The sequence below is a fragment of the Lutjanus erythropterus genome, chromosome 20 (genome assembly GCF_056507025.1).
Source record: "Lutjanus erythropterus isolate fLutEry1 chromosome 20, fLutEry1.hap2, whole genome shotgun sequence".
NCBI lineage: Eukaryota > Metazoa > Chordata > Actinopteri > Lutjaniformes > Lutjanidae > Lutjanus > Lutjanus erythropterus.
In genome coordinates, this window is record NC_139336.1 from 32,702,242 (window position 1) to 32,729,567 (window position 27,326).

Sequence of the window (27,326 nt, forward strand, 5' to 3'; positions counted from 1 at the left end):
GCAAATGCTGTACTGTATGTATTTTACTTCACAGCTAGTACTTTTACTGCTGAGCACATTTCACTGATAATACTTGTAGGATTTTGAATGCAGGTCTTACTTCTACTGGAGTATTTTAACTTTGTTGATAAACACTCCATATTTGCAGCTATTTACCAAAGTCTAATCTCTAGGCTCTCACTTTTAATCAACACTGATCCTGGCTAACTCCCTGCTACTGCATGATTCCAACACTTTGAGATGGCTTTGTGTGTATATATACTCACCATGAATACAATGTGTTTGACATAATGTGCGTTTACATTAGAGATTTTGGTCCTATTGTGTGCACCTTTGCTAATTTCTATTTCTGAATCTATGTGGGTGAAGAGGATTATGAAAGGATTTTTTGGGGCTGTGTGGTATGTTCTCGATTTTATTTGTTTCCAAATCTGCTTTGAGGAAAAGAAAGGGAAACGAGTCATTAAAAAATAATCCCCCACACAAAGCGTGAAGTTCTAGCGCACATTTTGGACACAACTGAATGCCCCTTCTGTTGCTCTTATAACCCTTTACTTTAATTGGATGAAATTTGCATCCTTACTCAGCTATTAGTGAGTAAAATTCCACTGAAACACACTGAAACACCTGCTTCTTTGTTATTTTAAAAAACTAGGATGGTACATTATGTGTTTTAAATATCACATATAAGTGTTTGCGGTTTATTTACAGATCATGCCCAGAGCCGAAGCATGAATGATATTTCAGACACACCAAGCACAGACCAGGTAACTGTTGTGTTCAATATTTTCTGTGTGTGCATGTGTGTTCTCTTGTCTGGTCCCCAAACAGGGTTGGCAAAGTTATTCTAAGGGTTCTTAGGTTCTTTTGGGATGTTTCCACATAATTTAATACACATATTATAAGTCGCTTTGAATAAATGTAATGACTAAGGCAGGGGATAGTCGACATTTACATTCTGTATTTTTACTGTCAACAAACCTTCAAGAAGACCAAAACCAAGAATGTCAATGAAGTTTGTCTTTCAGTACTTTATGACTTCCTGTCTCTGGTTCTCAGTTACACCCCACCCATATTTTCCTGCTAACAAGGTAAATCCAAACTGCTCGATTAATCCTCATTTGGTGCCGTAGTGAGTGTTTGGTGCAGCGGGACGGTGTATGTGGAATAGAGTCAAAATAAACTCCAGTGTTCATGGTAATGAAGGAACATGTGGTTCATCGATGTGTTTTTAATAGTTTTTAAACTAAGTCCTCATAACAATGAGTAAACTGTCCTTCATGTGTAAAATTGGTGGAGTGCCCCTTTAATATCCACATACGCTGTACATTCAATTGTGTCAACACATACATTGCCACAGTCTATGCTGTTATTGATTTATAATCAGCTCATCTCCTGTGGCCTATGGAAAATTAATGATTATTTCAGTTCTGTACACAGTTAACAAATGACATAAAGTGACACATTTTCTTGTGTGTGTGTGTCTGTGTGTGTCTTTTTGTTTTTTTTTATGTGTTGCTGTATGAAAAGTTGAGCCTTGTTTTATGAGAAGGTGTAGAGTCTCGTCAGAACTACTTAATCCCTCTAATCCACACTGGGAGCTGAGGTGGGCGTTTGTTAAATTGTGTTTGTGCTCGTACCTGCATGTGCGTTTGTGCTTTTGACTGTGTGTTTGTGTGCAGTTTTTTTAATCTCCTTCTTTTGAGCTTAATTGTTTGAGCCTCTCCGCAAAAAGTACAACCATGAAGAACATTAACAGTTCCTGCCACTTGCTTTTTCTTTTGATTTGGACTTTTTGTATTTGTTCATTTGGTGCGTGAGCGTGTCATTTGGATTAATATGAAATCAAAGAACTTAAAAGCAAGCAAGAAATGATCTCATGCATGTGAGTGCGCTTTAATTATTTGTTCACAGAAGCTGGCGTTGCACCTCCAGCTTCTTTGATCGGACCAGTATGTGCGCTCGTACAGTAAAGTACATGACGTCAGAACACGTTGTGCCTCCTACTGGAGGAGGATAAAACTTTTAAACTCACTGCAGTCTAGCTGCCGATGGCAACTAAAACTTGAGTGAGTGGATTAATCCTAAATTAGTTCATAGCGTGTGAGATTGAAATGTCTTGTTTATGGTTGCTTAGGACCAAGAAGAGTGAAAGAGGACCAGTTGGTGAATTGACTCTGAAAGCAGCATTAACAGATTATGAGGAGATTTTAATTTAAGCACCCACCACTCCATTGCCACGTGCTTCCTTGGTGAGGAAGAGGAGGAGGAGGAGGAGGGGTGCACCGAAAGAGCTGCAACACTGTGTTCTGTGCAGGGCTTACCCAAATGCTTCGATGCTTCTGCTGTTGCCATGGTAATGAACATCCAAATCAGTATTTGAATGCTTTGTGTTTGTTTGTGTGTTGAGGAGAGGAAGGAGACGTTGCGTCGGCTGCACTGAGAAAGAGAAATAAGGCCGATAAAGAGCAAGAAATGGCGCTGCTCTGTAGTCTTTAATTAGCCTCAAATCTCATGCATATAGAAACCAGGTGTGTGCACTCGATACGAGTGCACAGAACTGTTACTGCGAGCAGAAAAGCATCCTCACACGGGAGCATTTCTGGCCTACGTCCACAAATGCGGCATTGCGTGCATAGATCATGGAGCATGGGACAAGCACGAGCTCGAACCTCCCTACACTCCTGCACCTGCTCAACAGTCACTCGCTTGCCAAGTTGACTTTTGAGACTTTGGAGGCGGGCATGTAAAAAATGGCTGAAGTCTCCCCTCCTGTCCTCATCTTTCATCAGGCAGGAATGTATATAAGTAAATTAATGCACGTTTGAGGAAAACTTGATAACTTGTGTCATATTGAAAAGTGTCAGCCCTAGTTGACATGCAGAAAGATATGTTAAATAACTTGTGAGTTTGTTTGTTATCATCCCCAAAATTCAGTCATCGAACTCACATGGATGTGATTATTGTGTGAATGTAGAATATGTCCAGCGTTGATGCTTGGTGTCTGATCTTGTCACTTTCTACAAGGAAAACATGGAGCAGGTAGTGACTCAGACCCTGCAGGTGGATCCTGGGCTGGAGATGGTGTTTATGAAATTTAGGCGAGCAGTCTGACGTCAAAAGAGTGAGCAGAGGACTGATGGACATTCAGTCCAAAAACAGCACTGTAATATAAAAATGAAGCTGGCTGCTCTGCAGGCTTATGGTTGTTGTTTCAGGTACAGGTGAGACACAGAAATACAACACAGGAAGTCCAGTCTGAGTGACACACACACAAGTTTGAAGGCTAATCAGATGCCAACATGCTAGACAGCAGTTCATAATATTGTGAGGAAGAATTTAACTTATCATTCATTGTAACGATTGTGAGTTCAACATTACAAAGTAATCCTCTAGTAATGTGTGCTTGGACGTAGGGTTGGGTGATAGATTAAAATTTTCCGACCAACCATCATCAGTCTATCCGTCAGCAATTGTAAGTCCAATGAATTATTATCTGTCTAAACTCTGCTTTGAGGGTGTCTTGGATATTCTTTATGTTACAGTGCAAAGACTGCCATCCTGTGCCATCCTGTGCCATCCTTCTGCCATCCAACAGTGGTTTCACTCTTGTATCAAATTTCATAACAATCTATTCAGTAGTTGTTGCAACACTTCACTCTAAATCAGCTGTCAGCCTCATCAAAATCAGTTAAAACATCCTCTGAGAATCATGAAAGTTTGCACCAAATTTTGTGCCAATCTATCCAGTAGATGTTGAGATATTTCACTGGACAAGTGAAGACATTAAATGCTGGTGGTTCTAGATGAAAAGTCAGGGGATAACCAAAGTTAAATGTGAAAGTGGCGAGCCAAATGATTGACCAGCACTGACACCCTTAAAAGGTTTTAGTGTTTAGTACTGAGTTGGACAAATGATCTGTAACTGAAGCAATGCTGCTCAGTTTTAAGAAGGATCTAGCTTTCGTTGTGGCTTTTGCTTTTTCTGTTACGAGTCAGCTACTGATGACTACCCACCAGATCTGATCTGATTAGCCACCAACAGCAAACGCCAGCTGATCATTGCACACATAAGCAGCTGGGGGAGGTCATCTGCAGTGCAACATGCTTCAAATATATGATTTCCACTCATCCTCTCCCTCCTGTTGCCTCTTTCTGCTCCTCTCTCCCCTGCCAGCTGAAGAATAAATTCATGAAAAAGATTCCTCGTGATGCCGAAGCGTCCAACGTCCTGATTGGTGAGGTGGACTTTCTGGACAAACCCTTTGTCTCCTTCGTACGTTTGGCTCAGGCCACGACTCTGGGAGGCCTCACCGAGGTCCCCGTGCCAACCAGGTGGGTGTCTCTCATGTCTCCCTGTTTATTTCTCTCTTGCGTCTGGGTGTCCTGGCATTTATCAGCCTGTCTCCTTCTGTCCTGACAGGTTTCTCTTCATCTTGCTGGGTCCTCACGGCAAAACCAAGTCCTACAATGAGATTGGCAGAGCTATCGCCACGCTCATGGTGGATGATGTAAGTGACTGACACTGTGCTGCCCTGATAGACTTCACTCATGCACACATTACGTTTGTCACTTTAATTTTATTTATTTATTTCCTGTCAGCTCTTCAGTGACGTTGCCTATAAAGCCAGGGACCGTGAGGACCTGATTGCAGGTGTTGATGAATTTCTGGATGAGGTGATCGTCCTCCCTCCTGGGGAATGGGACCCAAAAATACGCATCGAACCTCCAAAGAAGGTTCCATCGGCAGAAATGAGGCAAGTACACACTTAATCATACTTAAACCTTTGATACCAAATGTTTTGGCCATTTGGGGGGGGCATCACCTTTTGAGTTCAGAGCAACGTGATCCTTCATTTGGAGATGTGTTTGTGTCACCTAATGAATGTCAGTCCAGTATTCGCTCTCTTTTAGGTCTGGTTTTGGTCCCTGCCTTAGGGGGAAATATCTGCCTCTTTAGCTGGTAAATGCTCCATTATGCTAGTCAGCTAGTGTGTGTCTGTCTCCTGTTTGATGCTGAGAGGTAGAGTACTGTGATTTTATCAGGGCTTTTTCACTGAAAATGACACTGAGAGCCTTGAGGGTGAACCAAAACTGTAAAGTTGTGGTAGGACAGCTAAACAGTCAGACAGTGAAAATCTCTATAATACTCTGGAAAGCCGAGTGGAGCTGAAGGTGATAATTCTCTGAAGGTTCATTTTCACATCGTCTCTGATACAGTGTTATTATAACAAACACAAATTTGCTGCAGCCGGGTACACACGTGTATCCACACGTTCATGTGTTGATGCACCCGCAACCTCACACACACTTCACTTCTGGCAAATTTAAGCCTCATAGATAGAAAGCTGTAGTTGTGTGTATATGTGTGTGTGTGTGTGTGTGTGTGTGTGTGTGTGTGTGTGTGTGTGTGTGTGTGCATCTTTTTGCAAAGTTTGGTCAAGCTACATGAATCTGACTGACTGACAGAGCAGGTCGCAGCTAAAAGTATTGATTGTAACAACTTTAACATTTATTTGTCTTGAGACTAATTCTCGACTTAATTCATTAATTAATTCTACCGGAGCTGCAATGATTAATTGATTATTAATCAACTATTAAATTAATTTCTACACTCTTCTATGACAGTTAACTGAGTATCTTTGGGTTGTGGACAAAACAGGACGTCACCTTTGGCTTTGGAAGAAAATGATTAACATTTTTCACAATTTTCTAACATTCTATGCATCAAACGGTCCTAAATTCTACCTTCAGGTGAGTCCTGTCTTACCCCTGCCACCTTGTTCCGTTTTCGTATTTACTGCAGGAAGTCGGTGCTGAACCTGAACGAGCTCGGTCAAATGAACGGCTCGGCCGGTGGCGCAGCTGGAGGAGAAGACGAGGAGCTTCCAGCTCCGCATGAGCTCGGAGAGGAGCTGAAATTCACTGGGAGGTATGAGAGGACTCGATACGACTGGATCACATGATGTCCTGGTTCTGTCGTCTTAACGATGTGTTCAAATTGTTTGGACAGGTTTGGAGGTGGACTGTGGCTGGACATCAAACGGAAGCTCCCGTGGTACTGTAGTGATATCTACGACGGCTTCCATATCCAGTCCATCTCTGCTGTGCTCTTCATCTACCTGGGCTGCATCACCAATGCCATCACCTTTGGAGGACTGCTAGGGGACGCTACAGACAATTACCAGGTCTTCATCAAGGCTGCAACATACTGAACCGATCCAGAAACCATCCAGCTCAGGCAATACCTGACTAAATTTGTTATGTGTCTGTCTTTCCCCTCTCTTCTCAAAGGGAGTGATGGAGAGTTTCCTTGGCACTGCTTTAGCGGGAACTGTCTTCTGTTTGTTTGGTGGGCAGCCTCTCATCATCCTCAGCTCAACTGGACCCATTCTCATCTTTGAGAAACTGCTTTATGAATTCAGCAAGTAAGATGCACACAAGTAAAAAGCACACACATGTACAATGTTAAAAAAAAGAGGTGAAGTCAGCACTCTCTCTCCACAGGAACAATGATATAGACTACATGGAGCTGCGTCTGTGGATCGGCCTTCACTCGTGTCTGCAGTGTTTCCTGCTGGTCGTCTCAGACGCCAGCTACATAATCAAGTACATGACCCGCTTCACAGAGGAGGGTTTCTCCAGCCTCATCTCCTTCATATTCATCTCTGATGCCATTAAGAAGATGGTACATAAAACGTTTTCTCATGTTGATTGGAGGAACACCAAATGGTCAGATAACACAAGATAAAACTTTTGTGTTTTCCACAGGTCGGAGCCTTCAAGTATTACCCAATCAACCGTGGCTTCAAGCCAGACTACATCACTGCATATAAGTGTGAATGCATCGCACCAGACCAGGGTGAGTGTTTTTGTTTTACATGTTTTCTGAGTGCTTTAAGGAAGTTGTTATAAAAATATAATCATATTTAAGAGCGTCACAGTGTAATAAAAGTCATCCCTCTTTTTGTCTGTGCGTGAAGATCAGAGCTGCAGTCAGGATGTGTTTAGCCTAGCTTAGCATAAACACTACAAACAAGTAGAAACAGCTGGCCTGGATCTGTCCAAAGTCCAAAAAACCACCAATGAACAGATCTAAAGCTTTGTAATTAACAGACAGCAGATAAAGGCTTGTATAAGTGTATTGATACATTGTTCATCAGGAAATACCTGCAACACCCGCTAAACTCTCAAATTATTGTTTTTCGTATGAAGCTTTAGATGTGTTTAGCTCTTTAGAGAGAGGTGGTGTATTTTTGAACTTTGTTAAGAGTGACATGACTTGACCTTTGTAAAATATTAGCAGATCAACTTCAGGTCATCATGTTCACATAAATTCTGTGTGAAATAATTTGGTCTTTACTCTGTGATGATTTGTGTTTCCTCTGTTTCTGCCTCATTTTTGGATGCTTTTCTGACAAAGTGAGTATGCAGACCCTGGTAGAGCATGTTTGAACAATTTTTAAGTTACTCAATTAGAGGAATATTTCACCAAACGCTTCCTTTTATATTCACTTTCTGTTGGCTTGAAATGAGTATTGCTGTATCTTTTCATGTTACCCATCATTCATTTGGTTTCCATCTTGTGTTTCTCCTCTTTAGCATCTGTTCTGGGCTTGAATGTTTCAGCTCCACTCGCAGACGATAACATGACTCTGCTGGTAAGTGACAAAAGACAGAAAACATCACTCATATGAACCTTTCCTGTCCTCTTTGTGAATGTAACGCTGAAGTAACCAAGTCTCACTCACTGTTTGTGCTGTATATGTTCTGATCTCACCAAGTTTGACTTACAGAATTCTGCCCCAATGCAAATGTCTAATAAGATAAAATGATGACGTGATAGCATTTTATTTCCCAAAAGGTCAAAGGTCAACTTCACTGTGATACCATAATGTTCAGCTCTCTACCAGTCCTCTGTAAAAATGTAAACTGCAACTTGGCTGGCTGGCAGAAGCATTGGAAGACCGTGAGGTTGTAATTCTATTCAGTCCTACTTTTAGGAGAAGAGTAAACGTATTTTATTAACTTTGTTAATATAGAAAATGACTCATATCTGTGCTGATATTCAGTACCACTAGAGGGAGCTTGCATACCACCAGTGCAGTTTAAGAATCTCGTAGATGAGTGAATTATGTCTGTATTTGCACCCGGTACAGTACTGGATTGGGTCGCTCCCAGCTCTTTTTTGAACGTCATGAAACAGTGATGTTATGCTCTTTCCTCGGAGTAATTCACTGCTGCAACTCAATGTAGGAAATCCAGGGTCAACTTTCAGCACCATTTCTAATTTTGATTCAGAGACGCTTGATAAATACAGACCCAGACGTCCTTTTAGTGACGAGTTTTTACTCAGATTCAAGAGTTACAGAGGACGGTACAGCAAAGCTCTGTGGCTCCGGTCTCTGTCTTCTGTACTGTCTTTTCTTCTGTTATTGCTTGTCTTTTCTCTCTTTCGTGTCCGCTTCTTCCCCACATTTCCCTCCTGCTGTCCTCCAACTCCCCCTCCCAACCCGTCACCCCCTTTTCTCCCCCTTTCCTCCTCCTCTTCCTCCTTTCTCGTCCTGTCTCTGTAGTTTAACTTGACAGACCTGGACTGGAGTCAGCTGAGTAAGAAAGAGTGCGTGAAGTACGGCGGTACGCTGGTGGGGAGCTCCTGTAAGTATGTTCCCGACCTGGCCCTCATGTCCTTCATCCTCTTCTTCGGCACCTACTCCATGACTGTCTCTCTTAAGAAGTTCAAGTTCAGCCGCTACTTCCCGACAAAGGTAAGACAGCAGGAAAGATCCAAAGACTTGCATTGTTTTCTCACTATGGCTTTAATGCTGTTAGAGGCTCTCAAACCCTGCAAGAACGTGAACCTGCATGTTTTGTAACATGGAGGATATTTATCAAAGCATGAAAACAGTCCAATTTAAAGGATAAGAATAAGTATATAAGAATATAAATAATAGAGTAAGGTAAAACTCCAATAAATACTCTCTAAATAAATAGAGTATAAACATATGTACAGTATATATATCTGTATAAACAGTATATATGAAGGGTTGAGGAAGATATTAGTTTAGGTCTTAAAAAAGTCTTAAAAAGCTTTGAATTTGACTGAATCCTGAAAAATCCTCTTGAACACCACTGAATACCTGCATGAAGTATCAGCATCTTTCATTTGAAACCAACTGTTTGCAGCTTCATCCCCTCCTGCCTCTTATCCAAACCACCACCTGTACCACAGTGTTCTCCCCCATGTTCTCCCATGTTCTCCTCTCCTCTGCTCTCCCTGAATGTGCTCCAGCTCCGCTCCCTCATCAGTGATTTTGCCATCATCATTTCTATCCTGGTCTTCTGTGGACTGGACTGCCTGCTGGAGCTGGACACCCCCAAACTGCACGTGCCCACTCAGATCAAGGTCCACTCTTCCTTAAACACCACTTTCCTCTTTCCCAACTTCTTTATTTCACTGCTGGAATGCATTTCTTTACCAAAGAATGTAGTTCTGATACATATCTGATCAAACGTTTGATTTTTCTGTGGATTAACTGAATTAATGATTCATTCTTCTTTGTCCTGTCCTCATTTCCTCGTGTTCAAACCTTTTCTCTTCTACTTTTGGACGTACGTCTTCCCTCCAATCTGTGACTCTACACATCTGTATTTATCCTCCATCTGTCCTCTGTGTGTGTGTGTGTGTGTGTGTGTGTGTGTTGGTGGACGTGTAGCTGAGGAAGCTAATCAGTGATTTTTCCATCTTCATGTCAATCATGTGCTTTGTGGGTCTGGACATGTTGATGGGGTTAGACACACCCAAACTAATCGTTCCAACTGAGTTCAAGGTATTTGATTTCTTGCTAAAATATGTTTTTAATATGTGTGTATTTAATCTATATGACACATGACTGCTCTTCTGTACATGTATCTGTCTCTGTGTGCATGTTAGCAGTGGTGGAAAGTAGTTTATTTATTTTAACTTTGTTGTTCTTGTACTTTATGAGAGTATTTTCATTTTTTAGCTACTTCAGACCTCAGGCCACATTTCAGAGGGAAATGTTAAAACCTACGTTTTACTCCTCTACATTTATTTGACAGCAATAGATACAGTTTCCTTTTCAGATTAAGATTTTACACCAAAAAAACATATAATAACTGTTAAATCCGCTGCATTGTTAAAAATTTAAATAGTAAGTTTTGATCCCAACTTAGATTCTTAAGTTTTGAAAAAGTTTTGTTGAGTTTTATTTTCTTCTTTAGATCACCTTAAAACTTTAAATTTTAGAAACTCAAAACACTGTATTAATATATTGGGCTTAAAACTCAAAAATCTCGAAGCCTCGAAATTTTAAGTTGTCTCAACTATTTTTTTTGTTTGTTTTTTTACAGTGTGTGTGCTGAGTTTTGCCCTGTGATAATGCACTTGGTTATGCAGGGTTTTTTGGCTGGAACTGAATTAATTAATTAGATTGATTTAACTGCATCATGAATACACATTGATTTGATTAATTTACAATATAAAAAAATAACAAAGTTGCTCTGCTGCATCAAATTGCTTCTGGTACACTGAGGTATTTATTTAATCATTTTTAAACAGAGCGTACAGGTTTTTACACAGAAATCGGTTGTTTTTACCTGCTGGAGGGACACAGGGAAAAAAAAAAAAAATAAGGCCAGCTGTGTGAAAAGTAGAGATGAGTGGTGTGATGCCAGGACGGCGCACGGCTTCCACAGACTGCTGCAGCAGATGTGTCCCATATATGTCCACTGTTAGAAAAAAATAGTGTGTAGTTGGGACCCTTTGACACTTATAAGATGTCTCTGACTTGTTAATGGTTCCACTAAAGAGACATGGTTTAATTTAAATATTAAACATTATATTGCATTTTACAAAATTATAAAGTGAATGAGAAAATATGAATATACATGTTTCTATCACAACTTTTTTTACTCTTTCCTCTCCCTGTAATCATCTCATGGCCCTTTGGATTTATCTGGTGACCCTTTGGAGGGACCCATACTCCAGGTTGAGAACCACTGGACTAAACTGTCTAACTGTGTATAAAGTAGTTCAGAGTGTCTCCACCTGCAGCAGCTCCAACAGTAACATGCTGCTCGAACACTGATGGATCAGAACGAGTACATTTTGCTGATAATACTTCTGTATTTTTATTTAGGATTTTAAATGAGGGTTTTTTAGTTTCATCGGAGTATTTATACATTATTGTACAAGTAGCTTTACTGACATTAATGATCTGAATAGCTCTTCCACCACTGCATACTAATATTCTTCAGTTACATTATTATTGTATGTATGTAGTTATGAAGCATTTGATTGTTTTAGATTGATGCGTGCAGTTACCTTCTCACCATTTTCACTGTACTGAATATTTATTTTTCATTTGTGTGTGATCAGCCCACGCGTTCTGATCGTGGCTGGCTGGTGATGCCGTTCGGTAAGAACCCCTGGTGGTGGTACGTGGCCAGCTTCGTTCCAGCTCTCCTAGTCACCATCCTCATCTTCATGGACCAACAGATCAGCGCCGTCATCGTCAACCGCAAGGAAAACAAACTGAAGGTCTGAAAACGCACGCAAGAGAAATCACAACACTTCAAAACAGTTAAACCCAGTGTCATGAACACATATGTATACACATATATATAGATCAAATATCGCTTTCTTCAAACCAACCAAACTCCATAGGCCAAACCAGTAATTTTACCTCGTTTCACTTCCTCATTTTTCACTTCCTGTCATCGTACCCATTTACAGAAAGGTTGTGGTTACCACCTGGACCTGTTCTGGGTGGGCGTGTTGATGGCCGTGTGCTCCTTCATGGGTCTGCCCTGGTACGTAGCGGCGACCGTCATCTCCATCGCACACATCGACTCTCTGAAGATGGAGAGCGAGTCCAGCGCTCCCGGGGAGCAGCCGCAGTTCCTCGGAGTCAGGTAAGACTCTCCTCACACCGTATGAGTGTGTGTGTGAGTGAATCCTTTTTCACTTTATCTATTTAAGACTTTATTCTTTTGTAGGGAGCAGAGGTTGACGGGTATTCTGGTGTTTGTTCTGACCGGACTCTCAGTTTTCCTCGCTCCCGTTCTACAGGTAAGTTAGTAGAAGGACGATAAAGTGATGTTTCTGTTTTTTATTCACTTGACTCTTCTCCTATAATGGTGTATTTTAACTGCTGCTCTGTTTGATTCAGTTCATCCCAATGCCAGTCCTGTATGGAGTCTTCCTTTACATGGGAGTGGCCTCACTGAGTGGCATCCAGGTGGGTCGAAGATGATGCTCATATATCAGTGTTTTTATTATTCCTCCATGGGAAGCGTAATTCAGTTTTTCTCAACTTTTCCTGGTGCATATGAAGCTGAATGATCATGGAAATCATGGACATTCATGCTTTATTGGACTGACTTGTGTTGTTCTCTCCTGAGTAGATCCTTGCTCTCAGATGTTCGGTGCTTTGGTCATGTATCGTCTGTTGGTTTTCGCTGTCAATAACATGATTTCTGTTTGACATTTAAGAACAGAGAACAGCTGAGATTGTGTTCTGTGTCTTTCTTTTTTCAGTTCTGGGAGCGGATCAAGTTGTATCTGATGGCGCCCAAACACCAGCCGGACTTCTCCTTCCTGCGTCACGTTCCTCTGAGACGCGTCCATCTCTTCACCCTCGTCCAGATGGTCTGTTTGGCCGTCCTCTGGATCCTGAAGTCCACCTTCCTCGCCATCATCTTCCCAGTAATGGTGAGTCTCCTGACTGTGCCGTATCATGCATGCTGGCTCACTGGCCTGGATCACTGAGGCCGAGTCTTTCCGCTGTGTGCAGATTCTGGGTCTGATGGTCGTACGGAAGCTTCTGGATCTGATGTTCTCGCAGCACGACCTGGCCTGGCTGGACGACATCCTGCCTGACAAAGACAAGAAGAAGAAAGAGGATGACAAGAAGAAGAAGAAAGAGAAGAAGGCGGCAGAGCCAGAGAGCGATGAGGAGGTGAGAGAAATGTGGACAAACACAAAATTAAACATGAGATTACTTGTACAGATACTGCGTCTTCCTGCCAAACACACAGCTACTGTAATCTTCAAAGCGTGGATCTGTTTTCTTGGTATTTACTGTGTATCTAAATGTGTGTCACTCCATCTGTTGTGGTTGTGTCGTTCCTGGGTTTGTTTTACTAATACTGTACGTTTCTCCTCTCTGTCCCACAGTGTTGCTGAAAAGGCACTGTACCACACTTACTACAGTCTTTTTGTGTGTCCGTCCTCCTTTTAGTACATCTGTCCACCTCTCCCACTGTGTTCAACACTCACTCTTTGTCCCCATCATGTCCTTTCTTCAGTCCACTAAACTGAGCATGCTGCACTGAAGGATAAGGCTAGTGCTATTCTATATTTTTGTCAACAAATCCCATGGGAAAAAAAGATAGTATCAACCACGTTTTGAGGTCTGGTCACACCAGAAAGTGAAATAAATCTGCCTGTCCTCACAAAATAATAATTACAATAACTTTATTTCAAAGTTTAAAGAAAAGTTACAAAGTTCAAAACAATAAAGAAAGTAAATCCTATCCAAAATACGATAATAGCGATATGATATGACATGAAGTAAAATGGGCTTAAAGAAGAGACTTAAAAGAGGACACAGTTTGTCTGCCTGTGCGTGCATGGAAGGGGAAGGTGCAGCAAGGTGTTTGCAATGTGCAAGCTCACCACTAGATTCCGCTAAATCCTACATTTATACTTTCAGTAAAAATGAAAACTGTAATGCAAAAATGATTACTTCCATTAATTGTATCACATTTTGCACACAGTTTCAGTCAAAATCATCATTTTGCACAAAATCATTGTGCATTCCTGCTATAGAGGATATAAATCTTTTTAAATGTGTCTCATATATTTTTTCCTTTTTAAAAGAATGAAACAAACCTTACTCAAACAGCAGGAAATTTGTTAGGAACTATTTTCAGTGGCAGATTAATCCATGTGGTGCTCTTTTGAGTATTTGGGGCAGCAGGACAGTGTGTGTGTGTGTGTGTGTGTGTGTGTGTGTGTGTGTGTGTGTGAAATTCACTCAGCTGTGTGTTTTTCACAGTTTTTTGAACAGTTTTTTGTACAGAGGAGGGAGATCACGTTCCTTGACAGTGACAGAAATATAGAATATATCAAGTCTTATCCCATAAACTTCCAGTTTGACCTGCATGCCGATGATTCCTGTTTCTGTCACTCAGCCCAACAGCTCTGCCCCCCGTCCAGTGAAGATTCCCATGGAGGCCATAGAGCCCCACACCGAGCCTGTCCCTGCCCCCGTTAACCCCCCCACCCAAAACCAAACCTGTGAGTGTGAGTACGCCGATCCCTCCCTCCACCTCTCGCTGTATCACTTTGATTTGTTGTTTAAATCTTTGATGTTATTTGTTAAACGTGACAGATGGAGTAAAGATGGAGGTTTAGGTTGATGTTGCTCAGGACAATAATGTGACTGTCAGCAAATTGTCTGAGTAATTCAATACTTAAACTGAATTTAAATACATTTTAAGTTAATCCCCCCTTTGATAGTCCATCACATATTTATGTTTGTCTGGAGAGAATCATAGAAATCACAGGTTTGTTAGCCAAACAGGAGTTTACTTTTACTGTATGTCACGAAGACAGAAACTCAAAGTTTAAGATTCAAGTTTAAGAAATTTGGTGATATATGTTCTTTAGTAGGTAGTAAACAAATACACCTAATAATACCCGAATAATATGTAACAAGCTGTACTTTCTATCAAATTAGACAAAAGAATGAGAAAATTTTTTATTAGCCAGAAAACCCACAGAGTTATACCTTTATAAGAGCTAACAGGCTGTACTTTATATCAAATTAGACAAAAAAAATGATAATTTTTTTTTATTAGCCAGGAAACAAACAAAGTTATACCTTTATAAGAGCAAACAGGCTGTATTTTATATCAAATTAGACAAAAAAAAACGAGAAATATTTTTTATTAGCCAGGAAACACACCGAGTTATACCTTCATAAGAGCAAACAGGCTGTACTTTATCTCAATTTTTTTTTTTTGGACAAATATTTTTTATTAGCCAGGAAACAGAGTTATACCTTTATAAGAGCAAACAGGCTGTAGTTTATATCAAATTAGACAAAAAACGAAAAAACGAGAAATATTTTTCATTAGCCAGGAAACACACAGAGTTATACCTTTATAAGAGCTAACAGGCTGGACTTTATATCAAATTAGACAAAAAAAAAATAAAAAAAAAACAGTTTTTTATTAGCCAGGAAACACACAGCTATACCTTTATAAGAGCAAACAGGCTGTACTTAATGTCAAATTTTTTTGATTTTTGGACAAATATTTTTTATTAGCAAGGAAACACAGAGTTATATCTTTATAAGAGCTAACAGGCTGTACTTTATATGAATTTTTTTAATTTTTAATTTTTTAACAAATATTTTTTATTAGCCAGGAAACACACAGTTATACCTTCATAAGAGCAAACAGGCTGTACTTCATATCAAATTAGACAAAACAAAAATTAGCCAGGAAACACAGAGTTATACCTTTATAAGAGCAACCAGGCTGTACTTTATATCAAAAAAAAATTTTTTTTTAACAAATGTTTTTTTATTAGCCAGGAAACACAGAGTTATACCTTTATAAGAGCAAAGAGGCTGTACTTTATATCCAATCAGAGAAAAAAAAAAAGAGAAATATTTTTCATTAGCCAGGAAACACAGAGTTATACCTTTACAAGAGCAAACAGGCTATATTTTATGTAATTTTTTTTTTTTGACATATATTTTTTATTAGCCAGGAAACACAGTTATACCTTTATAAAAGCTAACAGGCTGTACTTTATATCAAATTAGACAAAAAAAAAAAAAAAGTGAAATATTTTTCATTAGCCAGGAAACACACAGTTATACCTTTATAAGAGCAAACAGACTGTATTTTATATCAAACTCGAGAAAAAAAAAAAAAAACGAAATATTTTTCATTAGCCAGGAAACACAGAGTTATACCTTTATAAGAGCAAACAGGCTGTACTTAATGTCAAATTTTTTTGATTTTTGATTTTTTTGCAAATGTTTTTTATTAGCCAGGAAACACAGAGTTATACCTTTATAACAGCTAACAGGCTGTACTTTATATCAAATTAGACCCCCCCCAAAAAAAAACAAAAAAGAAGAAATATTTTTTTATTAGCCAGGAAACATACAGAGTTATACCTTTATAAGAGCAAACAGGCTGTACTTCATATCAAATTAAGACAAAAAAAAAAAAAAAAAGAAAGAAATATTTTTTATTAGGCAGGAAACGCAGTGTTATACCTTTTTAAGAGCTAACAGGCTGTAATTTATATCATTTTTTTTTTTTTTTTTTTTTGATTTTTTTGACAAATATTTTTTATTAGCCCGGAAAAACAGTTATACCTTTATAAAAGCAAACAGGCTGTACTTAATGTCAATTTTTTTTTATTTTTGATTTTTTTACAAATATTTTTTATTAGCCAGGAAACACAGAGTTATACATTTGTAAGACAAAACAGGCTGTACTTCATATGAAATTTTTTGATTTTTGATTTTTTTACAATTTTTTTTTTATTAGCCAGGAAACACAGAGTTATACTTTTATGAGAGCAAACAGGCTGTACTTTATATCAAATTAGACAAAAAAAAAAGAAAAACAAGAAATATTTTTTCTTAGCCAGGAAACACACAGTTATACCTTTATAAGAGCAAACAGGTTATATTTTATATCAAATTAGACAAAAAAAAAAAAAAAAATTTTATTAGCCAGGAAACACACAGTTATACCTTTATAAGAGCAAACAGGCTGTACTTTATATCAAATTAGACAAAAAAAAAAAAAAATTATTAGCCAGGAAACACAGAGTTATACCTTTATAAGAGCAAACAGGCTGTACTTTATATCAAATTAGACAAAAAAAAAAAAAAAAATTTATTAGCCAGGAAACTCACAGTTATACCTTTATAAGAGCAAACAGGCTGTACTTTATATCAAATTAGACAAAAAAAAAAAAATTTTTTTATTAGCCAGGAAACACACAGTTATACATTTATAAGAGCAAACAGGCTGTACTTTATATCAAATTAGACAAAAAAAAAAATGTTTTTTATTAGCCAGGAAACACACAGTTATACCTTTATAAGAGCAAACAGGTTGTATTTTATATCAAATTAGACAAAAAAAAAAAAAAAATTTATTAGCCAGGAAACACACAGTTATACCTTTATAAGAGCAAACAGGCTGTACTTTATATCAAATTAGACAAAAAAAAATTTTTTTTTTATTAGCAAGGAAACACACAGTTATACCTTTATAAGAGCAAACAGGTTGTATTTTATATCAAATTAGACAAAAAAAAAGAAAAAAAATTTATTAGCCAGGAAACTCACAGTTATACCTTTATAAGAGCAAACAGGCTGTACTTTATATCAAATTAGACCAAAAAAAAAAAAAAAAAATTATTAGCCAGGAAACACACAGTTATACCTTATAAGAGCAAACAGGCTGTACTTTATATCAAATTAGACAAAAAAAAAATGTTTTTTATTAGCCAGGAAACACACAGTTATACCTTTATAAGAGCAAACAGGCTGTACTTTATATCAAATTAGACAAAAAAAAAAAAAAAAAATTATTAGCCAGGAAACACACAGTTATACCTTCATAAGAGCAAACAGGCTGTACTTTATATCAAATTAGACAAAAAAAAAAAAAAAATTTATTAGCCAGGAAACTCACAGTTATACCTTTATAAGAGCAAACAGGCTGTACTTTATATCAAATTAGACCAAAAAAAAAAAAATTTTTTATTAGCCAGGAAACACACAGTTATACATTTATAAGAGCAAACAGGCTGTACTTTATATCAAATTAGACAAAAAAAAAATTGTTTTGTATTAGCCAGGAAACACACAGTTATACCTTTATAAGAGCAAACAGGCTGTACTTTATATCAAATTAGATAAAAAAAAATAATTTTTTTTATTAGCCAGGAAACACACAGTTATACATTTATAAGAGCAAACAGGCTGTACTTTATATCAAATTAGACAAAAAAAAAAATGTTTTTTATTAGCCAGGAAACACACAGTTATACCTTTATAAGAGCAAACAGGCTGTACTTTATATCAAATTAGACAAAAAAAAAAAAAAAAAATTATTAGCCAGGAAACACACAGTTATACCTTCATAAGAGCAAACAGGCTGTACTTTATATCAAATTAGACAAAAAAAAAAAAAAAATTTATTAGCCAGGAAACTCACAGTTATACCTTTATAAGAGCAAACAGGCTGTACTTTATATCAAATTAGACCAAAAAAAAAAAAATTTTTTATTAGCCAGGAAACACACAGTTATACATTTATAAGAGCAAACAGGCTGTACTTTATATCAAATTAGACAAAAAAAAAATTGTTTTGTATTAGCCAGGAAACACACAGTTATACCTTTATAAGAGCAAACAGGCTGTACTTTATATCAAATTAGATTAAAAAAAAAAAAAATTTTTCTTAGCCAGGAAACACACAGTTATACATTTATAAGAGCAAACAGGCTGTACTTTATATCAAATTAGACAAAAAAAAAATTGTTTTTTATTAGCCAGGAAACACACAGTTATACCTTTATGAGAGCAAACAGGCTGTATTTTATATCAAATTAGACAAAAAAAAAAAAAAAAATTTATTAGCCAGGAAACACACAGTTATACCTTTATAAGAGCAAACAGGCTGTACTTTATATCAAATTAGACAAAAAAAAAAAAAAAAAATTATTAGCCAGGAAACACAGAGTTATACCTTTATAAGAGCAAACAGGCTGTACTTTATATCAAATTAGACAAAAAAAAAAAAAAATTTTATTAGCCAGGAAACACACAGTTATACCTTTATAAGAGCAAACAGGCTGTACTTTATATCAAATTAGACAAAAAAAAAAAAAAAAAATTTTATTAGCCAGGAAACACAGTTATACCTTTATAAGAGCAAACAGGCTGTACTTTATATCAAATTAGACAAAAAAAAAAAAAAAAAAAAAATTATTAGCCAGGAAACACAGTTATACCTTTATAAGAGCAAACAGGCTGTACTTTATATCAAATTAGAAAAAAAAAAAAAAAAAATATTAGCCAGGAAACACAGTTATACCTTTCTAAGAGCAAACAGGCTGTACTTTATATCAAATTAGACAAAAAAAAAAAAGTTTTTTATTAGCCAGGAAACACACAGTTATACCTTTATAAGAGCAAACAGGTTGTATTTTATATCAAATTAGACAAAAAAAAAAAAAAAATTTTATTAGCGAGGAAACACACAGTTATACCTTTATAAGAGCAAACAGGCTGTACTTTATATCAAATTAGACAAAAAAAAAAAATTTTTCATTAGCCAGGAAACACACAGTTATACATTTATAAGAGCAAACAGGCTGTACTTTATATCAAATTAGACAAAAAAAAAATTGTTTTTTATTAGCCAGGAAACACACAGTTATACCTTTATAAGAGCAAACAGGTTGTATTTTATATCAAATTAGACAAAAAAAAAAAAATTTTTATTAGCCAGGAAACACACAGTTATACCTTTATAAGAGCAAACAGGCTGTACTTTATATCACATTAGACAAAAAAAAAAATAAATTTATTAGCCAGGAAACACAGTTATACCTTTATAAGAGCAAACAGGCTGTACTTTATATCAAATTAGACAAAAAAAAAAAAAATTTTTATTAGCCAGGAAACACACAATTATATATTTATAAGAGCAAACAGGCTGTACTTTATATCAAATTAGACAAAAAAAAATTCTTTTTTATTAGCCAGGAAACACACAGTTATACCTTTATAAGAGCAAACAGGTTGTATTTTATATCAAATTAGACAAAAAAAAAAAAATTTTATTAGCCAGGAAACACACAGTTATACCTTTATAAGAGCAAACAGGCTGTACTTTATATCAAATTAGACAAAAAAAAATACTTTTTTTTATTAGCCAGGAAGCACACAGTTATACATTTATAAGAGCAAACAGGCTGTACTTTATATCAAATTCGACAAAAAAAAAAAAAAATTTTCTTAGCCAGGAAACACACAGTTATACCTTTATAAGAGCAAACAGGCTGTACCTTATATCAAATTAGACGAAAAAAAAATTTTTTTTTTTTAGCCAGGAAACACACAGTTATACCTTTATAAGAGCAAACAGGTTGTATTTTATATCAAATTAGACAAAAAAATTTTTTTTTTTATTAACCAGGAAACACACAGTTATACCTTTATAAGAGCTAACAGGCTGTACTTTATATCAAATTTTTTTGATTTGTAATTTTTGACAAATATTTTTTATTAGCCAGGAAACACAGAGTTATACCTTTATAAGAGCAAACAGGCTGTACTTTATATCAAATTAGAAAAAAAAAAAAAAGTTTTTTATTAGCCAGGAAACACAGAGTTATACCTTTATAAGAGCAAACAGGCTGTACTTTATATCAAATTAGACAAAAAAAAAAAAAAAAAAATTATTAGCCAGGAAACACACAGTTATACCTTTATAAGAGCAAACAGGCTGTACTTTATATCAAATTAGACAAAAAAATAATTTTTTTTTATTAGCCAGGAAACACACAGTTATACCTTTATAAGAGCAAACAGGTTGTATTTTATATCAAATTAGACAAAAAAAAAAAAAAAAAAAATTATTAGCCAGGAAACACACAGTTATACCTTTATAAGAGCAAACAGGCTGTACTTTATATCAAATTAGACCAAAAAAAAAATTTTTTTTTATTAGCCAGGAAACACACAGTTATACCTTTATAAGAGCAAACAGGCTGTACTTTATATCAAATTAGACAAAAAAAAAAAAAAAAAAATTATTAGCCAGGAAACACACAGTTATACCTTTATAAGAGCAAACAGGCTGTACTTTATATCAAATTAGATAAAAAAAAAAAATTTTTATTAGCCAGGAAACACACAGTTATACCTTTATAAGAGCTAACAGGCTGTACTTTATATCAAATTTTTTTGATTTGTAATTTTTGACAAATATTTTTTATTAGCCAGGAAACACAGAGTTATACCTTTATAAGAGCAAACAGGCTGTACTTTATATCAAATTAGAAAAAAAAAAAAAAATTTATTAGCCAGGAAACACAGAGTTATACCTTTATAAGAGCAAACAGGCTGTACTTTATATCAAATTAGACAAAAAAAAAAAAAATTTTATTAGCCAGGAAACATAGTTATACCTTTATAAGAGCAAACAGGCTGTACTTTATATCAAATTAGACAAAAAAAAAAAAAATTTTTTATTAGCCAGGAAACACACACTTATACCTTTATAAGAGCAAACAGGCTGTACTTTATATCAAATTAGACAAAAAAAAAATTTTTTTTTATTAGCCAGGAAACACAGAGTTATACCTTTATAAGAGCAAACAGGCTGTACTTTATATCAAATTAGACAAAAAAAAAAAAAAATTTTATTAGCCAGGAAACACACAGTTATACCTTTATAAGAGCAAACAGGCTGTACTTTATATCAAATTAGACAAAAAAAAAAAAAAAAATTTATTAGCCAGGAAACACACAGTTATACCTTTATAAGAGCTAACAGGCTGTACTTTATATCAAATTTTTTTGATTTGTAATTTTTGACAAATATTTTTTATTAGCCAGGAAACACAGAGTTATACCTTTATAAGAGCAAACAGGCTGTACTGTATATCAAATTAGAAAAAAAAAAAAAAAAATTTATTAGCCAGGAAACACAGAGTTATACCTTTATAAGAGCAAACAGGCTGTACTTTATATCAAATTAGACAAAAAAAAAAAAAAATTTTATTAGCCAGGAAACATAGTTATACCTTTATAAGAGCAAACAGGCTGTACTTTATATCAAATTAGACAAAAAAAAAAAAAATTTTTTATTAGCCAGGAAACACACACTTATACCTTTATAAGAGCAAACAGGCTGTACTTTATATCAAATTAGACAAAAAAAAAACTTTTTTTTATTAGCCAGGAAACACAGAGTTATACCTTTATAAGAGCAAACAGGCTGTACTTTATATCAAATTAGACAAAAAAAAAAAAAAATTTTATTAGCCAGGAAACACACAGTTATACCTTTATAAGAGCAAACAGGTTGTATTTTATATCAAATTAGACAAAAAAAAAAAAAAATTTATTAGCCAGGAAACACACAGTTATACCTTTATAAGAGCAAACAGGCTGTACTTTATATCAAATTAGACCAAAAAAAAAAATTTTTTTTATTAGCCAGGAAACACACAGTTATACCTTTATAAGAGCAAACAGGCTGTACTTTATATCAAATTAGACAAAAAAAAAATTTTTTTTATTAGCCAGGAAACACACAGTTATACCTTTATAAGAGCAAACAGGCTGTACTTTATATCAAATTAGACAAAAAAAAAATTTTTTTTTATTAGCCAGGAAACACACAGTTATACCTTTATAAGAGCAAACAGGCTGTACTTTATATCAAATTAGACAAAAAAAAAAAAATAATAAATTGTTAGCCAGGAAACACAGTTATACCTTATAAGAGCAAACAGGCTGTACTTTATATCAAATTAGACAAAAAAAAAAATAAATTTTATTAGCCAGGAAACACAGTTATACCTTTATAAGAGCAAACAGGCTGTACTTTATATCAAATTAGACAAAAAAAAAAAAAATTTTTATTAGCCAGGAAACACACAATTATATATTTATAAGAGCAAACAGGCTGTACTTTATATCAAATTAGACAAAAAAAAATTCTTTTTTATTAGCCAGGAAACACACAGTTATACCTTTATAAGAGCAAACAGGCTGTACTTTATATCAAATTAGACAAAAAAAAAATGTTTTTTATTAGCCAGGAAACACACAGTTATACCTTTATAAGAGCAAACAGGTTGTATTTTATATCAAATTAGACAAAAAAAAAAAAATTTATTAGCCAGGAAACACACAGTTATACCTTTATAAGAGCAAACAGGCTGTACTTTATATCAAATTAGACAAAAAAAAAAAAAAAAAAATTATTAGCCAGGAAACACAGAGTTATACCTTTATAAGAGCAAACAGGTTGTACTTTATATCAAATTAGACAAAAAAAAAAAAAAAAAATTATTAGCCAGGAAACACAGTTATACCTTTATAAGAGCAAACAGGCTGTACTTTATATCAAATTAGACAAAAAAAAAAAATTTTTTTATTAGCCAGGAAACACACAGTTATACCTTCATAAGAGCAAACAGGTTGTATTTTATATCAAATTAGACAAAAAAAAAAAAAAAATTTATTAGCCAGGAAACACACAGTTATACCTTTATAAGAGCAAACAGGCTGTACTTTATATCAAATTAGACCAAAAAAAAAATTTTTTTTTATTAGCCAGGAAACACACAGTTATACCTTTATAAGAGCAAACAGGCTGTACTTTATATCAAATTAGACAAAAAAAAAAAAAAAAAAAATTATTAGCCAGGAAACACACAGTTATACCTTTATAAGAGCAAACAGGCTGTACTTTATATCAAATTAGATAAAAAAAAAAAATTTTTATTAGCCAGGAAACACACAGTTATGCCTTTATAAGAGCTAACAGGCTGTACTTTATATCAAATTTTTTTGATTTGTAATTTTTGACAAATATTTTTTATTAGCCAGGAAACACAGAGTTATACCTTTATAAGAGCAAACAGGCTGTACTTTATATCAAATTAGAAAAAAAAAAAAAAATTTATTAGCCAGGAAACACAGAGTTATACCTTTATAAGAGCAAACAGGCTGTACTTTATATCAAATTAGACAAAAAAAAAAAAAATTTTATTAGCCAGGAAACATAGTTATACCTTTATAAGAGCAAACAGGCTGTACTTTATATCAAATTAGACAAAAAAAAAATAAATTTTTTATTAGCCAGGAAACACACACTTATACCTTTATAAGAGCAAACAGGCTGTACTTTATATCAAATTAGACAAAAAAAAAATTTTTTTTTATTAGCCAGGAAACACAGAGTTATACCTTTATAAGAGCAAACAGGCTGTACTTTATATCAAATTAGACAAAAAAAAAAAAAAATTTTATTAGCCAGGAAACACACAGTTATACCTTTATAAGAGCAAACAGGCTGTACTTTATATCAAATTAGACAAAAAAAAAAAAAAACATTTATTAGCCAGGAAACACACAGTTATACCTTTATAAGAGCTAACAGGCTGTACTTTATATCAAATTTTTTTGATTTGTAATTTTTGACAAATATTTTTTATTAGCCAGGAAACACAGAGTTATACCTTTATAAGAGCAAACAGGCTGTACTGTATATCAAATTAGAAAAAAAAAAAACAAATTTATTAGCCAGGAAACACAGAGTTATACCTTTATAAGAGCAAACAGGCTGTACTTTATATCAAATTAGACAAAAAAAAAAAATAAAAAATTATTAGCCAGGAAACACACAGTTATACCTTTATAAGAGCAAACAGGCTGTACTTTATATCAAATTAGACAAAAAAATAATTTTTTTTTATTAGCCAGGAAACACACAGTTATACCTTTATAAGAGCAAACAGGTTGTATTTTATATCAAATTAGACAAAAAAAAAAAAAAAAAAAAAAATTATTAGCCAGGAAACACACAGTTATACCTTTATAAGAGCAAACAGGCTGTACTTTATATCAAATTAGACAAAAAAAAAAAAAAAAAAAAATTATTAGCCAGGAAACACACAGTTATACCTTTATAAGAGCAAACAGGCTGTACTTTATATGAAATTAGATAAAAAAAAAATTTTTTTATTAGCCAGGAAACACACAGTTATACCTTTATAAGAGCTAACAGGCTGTACTTTATATCAAATTTTTTTGATTTGTAATTTTTGACAAATATTTTTTATTAGCCAGGAAACACAGAGTTATACCTTTATAAGAGCAAACAGGCTGTACTTTATATCAAATTAGACATAAAAAAAGAAAAACAAGAAATATTTTTTTTACCCAGGAAACACAGAGTTATACCTTTATAAGTGCTGTACTTTATATCAACTTAGACAAAAAAAAATTTTTTTTTTATTAGCCAGGAAACACACAGTTATACCTTTATAAGAGCAAACAGGTTGTATTTTATATCAAATTAGACAAAAAAAAAAAAAAATTTATTAGCCAGGAAACACACAGTTATACCTTTATAAGAGCAAACAGGCTGTACTTTATATCAAATTAGACCAAAAAAAAAAATTTTTTTTATTAGCCAGGAAACACACAGTTATACCTTTATAAGAGCAAACAGGCTGTACTTTATATCAAATTAGAAAAAAAAAAACAAATTTATTAGCCAGGAAACACAGAGTTATACCTTTATAAGAGCAAACAGGCTGTACTTTATATCAAATTAGACAAAAAAAAAAAAAAATTTTATTAGCCAGGAAACATAGTTATACCTTTATAAGAGCAAACAGGCTGTACTTTATATCAAATTAGACAAAAAAAAAAAAAATTTTTTATTAGCCAGGAAACACACACTTATACCTTTATAAGAGCAAACAGGCTGTACTTTATATCAAATTAGACAAAAAAAAAATTTTTTTTTATTAGCCAGGAAACACAGAGTTATACCTTTATAAGAGCAAACAGGCTGTACTTTATATCAAATTAGACAAAAAAAAAAAAAAATTTTATTAGCCAGGAAACACACAGTTATACCTTTATAAGAGCAAACAGGCTGTACTTTATATCAAATTAGACAAAAAAAAAAAAAAAATTTATTAGCCAGGAAACACAGAGTTATACCTTTATAAGAGCAAACAGGCTGTACTTTATATCAAATTAGACAAAAAAAAATTTTTTTTTTATTAGCCAGGAAACACACAGTTATACCTTTATAAGAGCAAACAGGCTGTACTTTATATCAAATTAGACATAAAAAAAGAAAAACAAGAAATATTTTTTTTACCCAGGAAACACAGAGTTATACCTTTATAAGGGCTGTACTTTATATCAACTTAGACAAAAAAAATTTTTTTTTTTATTAGCCAGGAAACACACAGTTATACCTTTATAAGAGCAAACAGGTTGTATTTTATATCAAATTAGACAAAAAAAAAAAAAAATTTATTAGCCAGGAAACACACAGTTATACCTTTATAAGAGCAAACAGGCTGTACTTTATATCAAATTAGACAAAAAATTTTTTTTTTTTATTAACCAGGAAACACACAGTTATACCTTTATAAGAGCTAACAGGCTGTACTTTATATCAAATTTTTTTGATTTGTAATTTTTGACAAATATTTTTTATTAGCCAGGAAACACAGAGTTATACCTTTATAAGAGCAAACAGGCTGTACTTTATATCAAATTAGAAAAAAAAAAAAAAGTTTTTTATTAGCCAGGAAACACAGAGTTATACCTTTATAAGAGCAAACAGGCTGTACTTTATATCAAATTAGACAAAAAAAAAAAAAAAAAAATTATTAGCCAGGAAACACACAGTTATACCTTTATAAGAGCAAACAGGCTGTACTTTATATCAAATTAGACAAAAAAATAATTTTTTTTTATTAGCCAGGAAACACACAGTTATACCTTTATAAGAGCAAACAGGTTGTATTTTATATCAAATTAGACAAAAAAAAAAAAAAAAAAAAATTATTAGCCAGGAAACACACAGTTATACCTTTATAAGAGCAAACAGGCTGTACTTTATATCAAATTAGACAAAAAAAAAAAAAAAAAAATTATTAGCCAGGAAACACACAGTTATACCTTTATAAGAGCAAACAGGCTGTACTTTATATGAAATTAGATAAAAAAAAATTTTTTTTATTAGCCAGGAAACACACAGTTATACCTTTATAAGAGCTAACAGGCTGTACTTTATATCAAATTTTTTTGATTTGTAATTTTTGACAAATATTTTTTATTAGCCAGGAAACACAGAGTTATACCTTTATAAGAGCAAACAGGCTGTACTTTATATCAAATTAGACATAAAAAAAGAAAAACAAGAAATATTTTTTTTACCCAGGAAACACACAGTTATACCTTTATAAGAGCAAACAGGCTGTACTTTATATCAAATTAGACAAAAAAAAAATTTTTTTTTATTAGCCAGGAAACACACAGTTATACCTTTATAAGAGCAAACAGGCTGTACTTTATATCAAATTAGACAAAAAAAAAAAATAAATAAATTGTTAGCCAGGAAACACAGTTATACCTTATAAGAGCAAACAGGCTGTACTTTATATCAAATTAGACAAAAAAAAAATTTTTTTTTATTAG

The 27,326-nt window shown here is 34.3% G+C and overlaps 1 protein-coding gene across 1 annotated transcript in view; it reads left to right on the top strand.

The window, feature by feature from the left end:
- Positions 1 to 27,326, top strand: part of slc4a5b (solute carrier family 4 member 5b) — a 66,277-nt gene that overhangs the window by 13,745 nt on the left and 25,206 nt on the right. The window contains exons 8-26 of the mRNA XM_084746594.1: positions 712 to 767; positions 4,178 to 4,335; positions 4,424 to 4,511; positions 4,603 to 4,761; positions 5,811 to 5,932; positions 6,014 to 6,188; positions 6,295 to 6,428; positions 6,508 to 6,688; positions 6,772 to 6,862; positions 7,603 to 7,661; positions 8,577 to 8,768; positions 9,293 to 9,406; positions 9,717 to 9,830; positions 11,402 to 11,563; positions 11,759 to 11,937; positions 12,022 to 12,094; positions 12,195 to 12,263; positions 12,563 to 12,736; positions 12,819 to 12,983. Coding sequence (XP_084602720.1) covers positions 712 to 767; positions 4,178 to 4,335; positions 4,424 to 4,511; positions 4,603 to 4,761; positions 5,811 to 5,932; positions 6,014 to 6,188; positions 6,295 to 6,428; positions 6,508 to 6,688; positions 6,772 to 6,862; positions 7,603 to 7,661; positions 8,577 to 8,768; positions 9,293 to 9,406; positions 9,717 to 9,830; positions 11,402 to 11,563; positions 11,759 to 11,937; positions 12,022 to 12,094; positions 12,195 to 12,263; positions 12,563 to 12,736; positions 12,819 to 12,983 — 2,465 coding nt within the window. The remainder of the gene's footprint in view (positions 1 to 711; positions 768 to 4,177; positions 4,336 to 4,423; positions 4,512 to 4,602; positions 4,762 to 5,810; positions 5,933 to 6,013; positions 6,189 to 6,294; positions 6,429 to 6,507; positions 6,689 to 6,771; positions 6,863 to 7,602; positions 7,662 to 8,576; positions 8,769 to 9,292; positions 9,407 to 9,716; positions 9,831 to 11,401; positions 11,564 to 11,758; positions 11,938 to 12,021; positions 12,095 to 12,194; positions 12,264 to 12,562; positions 12,737 to 12,818; positions 12,984 to 27,326) is intronic.